Source organism: Glandiceps talaboti, chromosome 20 (genome assembly GCF_964340395.1).
Source record: "Glandiceps talaboti chromosome 20, keGlaTala1.1, whole genome shotgun sequence".
In the NCBI taxonomy this organism is placed as follows: domain Eukaryota; kingdom Metazoa; phylum Hemichordata; class Enteropneusta; family Spengelidae; genus Glandiceps; species Glandiceps talaboti.
The window spans coordinates 16,923,002-16,930,108 of record NC_135568.1 but is presented as its reverse complement, the minus strand read 5'-3'; the positions used below and the strand labels follow the sequence as shown (position 1 = coordinate 16,930,108).

Here is a 7,107-nt window from a genome sequence, read left to right as displayed (position 1 = left end):
ACATTAGCGTCAGTATGTGTACGGTTATCATTCATATGAATATGTTAATGAAAATAAAGCAATACAACATTTGTTACATTTGCATAATATGAATAGAACCAAGTGTGTAGGATGATAGAACAGACAATGTGAACCAAAAACAATACCTGTCTGAACTTGTAAGGTGTTTTTGTTCTTCAGATGAAAGGCAATAATAACGTACATTGTTTTGAAAGCGAGATATACATAAATATTTAATTTGCGACTGAATACATAGCCAGCAATTTAATGTATATATCCGTACCGATTAATTATAAGCATAACTTACCTATACAGCCAACCACGTCCTTTGTCATTATTATCATATTGTTCTGACTGTCCCTGATTGGACATTTTTGCTGGAAGTCATTCCTAATGAATAATTAATATCCAGTGCATAGTTCGCTGTTTTATAACCTTACATTTAGTTTACGCATTGCTGTCCATGTATACGGAAACACTGCATCAGGTATTGTTGGTATATATATACATACAACATCTAGAACAGGACTATGGGCGATGCAAAATACATGGTATGTGTCGATGACTTCGAGGAATACGCGAAACGACACATGTCGTTTAAAGCGTGGGTGTATTACAGCTCCGGTGCTTATGCGGAAGATACAGTTCATAATAACAGATCTGCCTACAAAAGGTAAGAGGGTTCGCTTATCGTTTACAAAACTGACCTCCAACGTATCCGTCTCGATCCGTTTTTAGGAGATAAATCCCCGACCTGGTACTATAGTTATGCTATAAGTACCCAAGATACGTTCCTCAGATTCGGACATACAATTAGGTATATCCTCACATTGTCTGTCGGCGTCACTAAACTTCTTACTTTGATGATCTTTAATAACATTTGGATCAAATAACTACATCTATCATAAGTATTTAGTGCTCTAGAGTCCCTTCTATAAAACTTATAATTATACATACTGTATAGCTTTTGAAAACAAACATTCCCTGTGGAAGCACGTCACTGTCCTCATTTTGGATGACTAGGGCAGTATTAGGAACACAGCGATCATGACAATGTAGCATTCAAGCACCATAAAACAATATAAAAGTGTGTCGCGTTCTCCATTCAGATAGAAGGATAAATACGTGTACTACCCAGTTATTGTACACAAAAGGTATGCAAATCACATATATATGCATATACAAAAATTCGACTAAGTGCACGACAGGGTAGAGAGTTGAAGTTGTTCCAACAGTGCATTAAAGTCTGGTTGTGTATACGCTTAGAGTTGGTGACAATAAACTTACATTTCGGTTTCACTTACATGTATCGTACGTATACGTTAACGTACGAAGTAGCTAGGATATATGGGGACATATTCACTCTTAACTACTCTAAATTATTACGTTCTAACGTCGGGAAGTGGGGTTGGGGTACTAAATAAAAGATTTTAGCTTTTAGTGCATTAAATGACGTGGGATACTGTCCTTCCACACTGTAAGGTCAACAACGTAACCTAACTACAATATAATCGTATTGTTACATAAGTGCTCACTTCACAATGGTTACAAAAGCAGAAGCATTACGACTTGTTTCTATGGAAACCAGGGTATGGACGCCCATTTTCTTTACCACACGCACGTGAATGAAGGTATCACGATGGAGATTGAGGTCACATAATGAACGCAAACAAGTTATTTCTTGATTTTTCATCACAGTAATACATTACCACAGAACCTATTCCCTTCAGCAAGTAAACACGATGAAGAAGACTACTTGTGAAAAATATTCCTTAGCAAAGATTTGATTCACATATAACACATTGACTACCTCGTTACCAATAACGTATCTTTCTTCTGTAGATATTTCCTACAACCACGTGTGTTAAGAGGGGCTTCAACAATAGATATATCCACAACAATACTTGGTTCTAAAGTTGATTCACCAATCTGCATAGCACCAACAGCATTTCATGGTTTGGCACATCCTGATGCAGAAACAGCAACAGCTACTGGTGAGAATTCATATTTGATATTTATGATTAGTGAAAATACATTTCAAATTTTCAAATTTCATTGTTGAATTTATTTGTATCAAAGCGTAATTGAAATTAGTTGCATGTATGTATGTATGTATGTATGTATGTATGTATGTATGTATGTATGTATGTATGTATGCATGCTTGCCTGTATATTTGCATGTATGCGTATCGCTCGTTTAAATTTGTGTGATATTGTTTAGATAATTAGATATCATGACAATTGATATTTATCGTTATCTAGATATAAGCATTGTGCAGGTTCAAGTATCACTGCAAGCCAAACACGTAATAAATGTGACATGATTTATGAATATGAGAAAGTACAAGTACATGACAATCTAACCTGAATTTATTTCAAGCTGCCGCTGATATGAACACGATAATGATCCTGAGTCCGACAGCCAACAAATCAATGGAAGATATGGCGTCAGATGCACCAACTGCGACGAAGTGGATGGATATATTTATTTGGCCTTATAGGGAAGTCACAATAGATGTAGTGAAAAGACTTGAAACGGCGGGCTTCAAAGCAATCGTTGTTTCAGTTGACGTCTCAAAACTAACCGTAAAAAGGAAACTGGAATCAATTGGAGGAGTACCAGAACTGCTTAAATGCAGGCTTGGAAATCTGGAAAAATATTTTTCAAAGGTACGAAATGGTTTTCTTAGGTAAAAAAATGTTTGTTTTCGATATTGTGACTTCAGAAAACAGGGTAGGTAGTTAGGTTGGGATTGTTTTAATTTTATTTTATATTTTATTTATTTTAATAACTTCGAACCACAGACAAGATACTGGGGTTAGTCACAATATTCCGTAACAGTTAACAAGGTGTAAAAAAATAAACGAAGATAATTATGTGATTCAGAAGTAGACAAACACAATATGCAGACTGCTGTTATGGAAGAAATCGTTTATCTTTTGAATATGAACTTTTAAAAAAGAACCAAAGATACTTTGGCTAGAAAGCTAACGGGGAAATTGCAATTATTTTAACTTTTTGCACATGTAAAAAATGTTTAGGGTCGGCGCCTTACACTAGGGTCGGTCGTGGTAGCGGAAACACATGACTTTTTATGTGGCCTTATGTAAGTGTGAGAGACTATTTGTAAGCTAAAAGTATTAAGGTAGCTTCAATTTGGAAGTCAGATGCGGGGAGATTTTGCTTTCACTCCCCCCCCCCCCATCACACCTGGCATTTTGCTAATGACCTGTGGCTTAAATGAAACTATGACCAGAAAACAGGTACAAATCCTTATTGGTTTCTAACACTTCCTGCTGTGAGGTGACATATTTATCGTCGACACATGATAAGAATCAACTCGTTGTGTTCGACGTCGCTGCTTGAAATCGTAATCAAGTTTTAGTTTCGATTATTCAACTGCAAAATGCCAGCTGTACTGAAAAGCAAGAGCAAAGTACCCATACCACCGGAAGGTCAAGGTGACTTTATGTTGTAACAAGGGTAATACCATTAATGTAGTTTCAATAGCCTTGTTCGTGCCAGTAAATTGTTAAAAGTACTACCAAATTACATAGACTATAGTATTTACATCAGGAACCACAATGTTTTTTTTACATGTCATCTTTTGTTACAGATAACATAAATCTAAATTCAGCGGGCAAGTATATACACGTATATACATTTTATCTCACTGTGAATACAAATCAACATCTCTGTCGGATAAAACAAGGAAAACTTGAACAGAAAACTGTTTATTTGTATTCATAGTGAGATCAAATGAAACTTTTCATGTGCGTGCGCGCTATCGTTGCTTGTAGTTTCTTTGTGTACTTCGTAGCAAAAACGTTGTGTGAGGTCTCAGACCACTATCTACAATGATATGAGGCACAGACAATGGAGAAATTTCTTTCGTTTAATTGAAACCCTATAGCCTTTCTGGTGTGGTAGTAATATCCATGATAGTAGTAGTAGTAGTAGTACATTAATATTATCAATAGATAAGTAGTGCTTTCAAACTGGAAATCAAGGTAAGAACTATTTCAAAATAGCACCAATTTTTTTGCAACTGACTAAAACCCCATCAATGTTATTGCTATTTATTTTATAAATACACAAATAAAAAAGCCTTCACACGGAACTATTACTAAAACATTGACAAATTCCCTTGGTTGTCTCTGATAAACAGGTCGTTAAAAAACTGATATAATATACCGGTCCTTGATAATTTGCTCTGGTTTTAAATATATTATATTATCAGGAGATGAGGAAGAATATAGTTTACCACGTATACAATCGACTGAATTTATCTCGAGCTATATATCAGACTATATCGCTTGAACTCAAAAGAGTTTCCTAATTAAGCCATTTTATATTTCAGTATTCAGGTTCCCAACACATAGTGTCGCATGAGCTTCTTTGCAGTGACCCAGACAGCAGTTGGGAGGATATTGCTTGGTTACGAACAATCACTAAACTACCAATCGTTCTGAAAGGTATTCTGACCGTTGAGGACGCTGTACTTGCAGCCGAGTATGGTGTACAAGGAATCATTGTATCTAATCATGGTGGCCGACAATTAGACGGTGTGCCAGCAACGGTAGGGAATTTATGTGTTTTAAAGTCATTCGGATGTTTGATTTATTTATTTCGATTACGGGTTTATAAATGGATGTATGTTTATGTCAACATTTATACAGTCTATATAATTCATAAGGACTTTTATGGTATCATTCCTATGTCCAACTTCAGCCAACCCCTTCTAATACTTACAAGGTAAATAAGCACTTATACATAGGTGGTGACATCGACTTTGAGACAGTCTTACAATTGCTGTGCTCAGCTGTAAATTTACATAAATCCTGCTAAACACTAACTTTAATTCTCTCCATAGATTGATGTTCTCGCTGACATTGTCCAGGCTGTTGGAGATAAGTTAGAGGTCTACGTAGATGGTGGTATACGACAAGGTTCTGACGTATTGAAAGCATTAGCTTTGGGTGCCAGGGCAGTGTTCATCGGTCGACCAATCTTGTATGGATTAGCATACCAGGTATGCTTGAAATGCTTTTAATCCAATAATGATGTGACTACATTAGAGGCATCTTGCCCCACTTTTACACGAATCACCTGAAGAAACTTGTCGTCTTTCTCTAACCTAGTATAATAGGCTATTCAAGACTGCAAACAGGACATTGAGAGTACAGCACACTCGCTCAAATTAAGGGCATCATCACTTCATACATGTAGTACCATTTCTTACGTTTTGTTCCTTGGTATTGTGTAGAAGTGTCAATCAGGGGTATTTTTCGTATTGTTCAGGTATCAAGGAAAGCAGCAGTGCTCTATGACATTTTCTATTTACAATACGTATAGACTAAGATGAAAATAAACAGGGCCATCTTTCCTAAAATGAACAGGACTAAATGTCTGCAGAAGAAATGTTCAACTTGTAGCTTAACAATTATTTTATATTTATTGAATGAATATCTGACTATCACATATTAATAGTATTTTATACTAATAAACACTGTGAATTCATCAATATACTCCTGAACTATAAAGATGGAATGTAAAGATACATGTTGTTATAATGATGAAAACAAGACAAACATGAATATCCCAGGAAAAAAATGTCACCGCCATTGCTTCACTAATGTTTTGACTTTGAAAGGTGAAAGTATTAAAAAGAAACAATCATATTTATTTAAATGCAGCAATCGGTTAAAATCCGTATGTTAAGCACATTCTAGTTATGTTAAATATTTTTTATTGTCAAAAGTTTGAAACTATGGCATTATTTCTCTTTATATTATTCTGATACAGGGTGCAGAGGGGGTGAAACAGGTTCTTCAAATTCTAAGAAATGAACTAAGTACAGCCATGGCATTATCAGGTGGGTAATTTTCAATGCATCACATGTTTTGCGTAGCTTGCAAAGTAAATACATGAAAGGTGTTCGTGCATCGTTTACTGTATGAGAATTCGGAAACAATACTCTTAACAAGTCAATCAAATGTATGTTGCATGAAGCATGTTTTAGGAACATTGGAGAAATTCAAGAAAATTTATCTGGAGAGACCAAACATTTGGGTTACCTTTATTAATAATAACCATAAATGCTCATCACCTTGGCAGATCAAATGAATAATTGAACGTTATAACATACAAGCAGCTCAAGTTTTTAACACAGAATTGAGCTTTTGATAAGTTTTGATGATCTTCATCAACTTGACAAACTCCATATTGGACGATGAGAATCATTGACAAAAGCAGTCGGAAAGCTGAATGCTAAAATCCTTTGAACTGCTTGTACTTTATAACGTCAGTCCTAGATACGTATAGTTCAATAAAGTGAAAGGAATACAACAGAATACAATTGTATTTTATTCCCATTTTCCAATTACTGCAGAGATGATGACTGTCGATTTGTTAATTTATTTTCACATTACTTTGTTTATTTAGGATGTACCCAAATATCTGATATAAAGTCATCACTTGTCAAGATGAATCCAGCTTCATCGAAATTATAATGCTAATGGAAAGGCCGATAAGTCAACGTGAATGAAATATATATTTTACTTATCATAAAGGCATGGCCCCCACATTTATTCCATATAGCATATGTGTTAAGTGGCTATTTTTTATTAATTTGATGAAAAGTGAAAAATAGAATTGCAGTGGTCCTTTAACAACTTGACTAAATCTAAATATAAACCATTTTGTGGTCCAGACAGGAGTTTAAAGTTATTTTTCATTTACTTTTCTTTTCCAATGTATTTACCTAACATTCCTTTTCCTCATTGGATATGTCAATTTTGTTATGTTTTCGACTTTTGGCAAATAAATATGTACAATGCACAATAATAAATATGAAAACATGAAATAAACTCAATTTTCAGTGACTTCTTTATGTTTACAAATACCTGTTAACCAACAAACATATATCGACTGAAAAAAATATAATAACATAACTTTATTGCCATTTGCATAAAATTGCATTGGAAATTGGCTTTCCATGTGTACTCATAAAAAGAGATGAATAAATTGTAAACTAAAGATTGGTATTGAATAAACCAAACGATATTTAAAACACACAGGATGCTAAAAAGATACAAATGCAGAGA

At 34.7% G+C, this 7,107-nt stretch overlaps 1 protein-coding gene across 1 annotated transcript; it reads left to right on the top strand.

Annotated features, from left to right (window-relative positions):
* The first annotated feature begins 530 nt into the window (after positions 1–530).
* On the top strand, positions 531–6,513 carry LOC144450621 (2-Hydroxyacid oxidase 2-like). Its single transcript, XM_078141266.1, has 7 exons — positions 531–673; positions 1,843–1,994; positions 2,381–2,670; positions 4,362–4,580; positions 4,875–5,033; positions 5,807–5,876; positions 6,446–6,513. The coding sequence occupies exons 1-7, from the start codon at positions 531–533 to the stop codon at positions 6,511–6,513; spliced, it is 1,101 nt and encodes a 366-aa protein (XP_077997392.1).
* The last annotated feature ends 594 nt before the right edge of the window (positions 6,514–7,107 follow it).

Coding starts and splice junctions, on each gene's coding strand:
- LOC144450621 (XM_078141266.1), top strand. CDS start 531: ATGGGCGATGCAAAATACATGGTATGTGTCGATGACTTCGAGGAATAC. Junction 1,995..2,380: donor AGAAACAGCAACAGCTACTG/GTGAGAATTCAT, acceptor ATTTATTTCAAG/CTGCCGCTGATATGAACACG. Junction 4,581..4,874: donor TAGACGGTGTGCCAGCAACG/GTAGGGAATTTA, acceptor TTCTCTCCATAG/ATTGATGTTCTCGCTGACAT.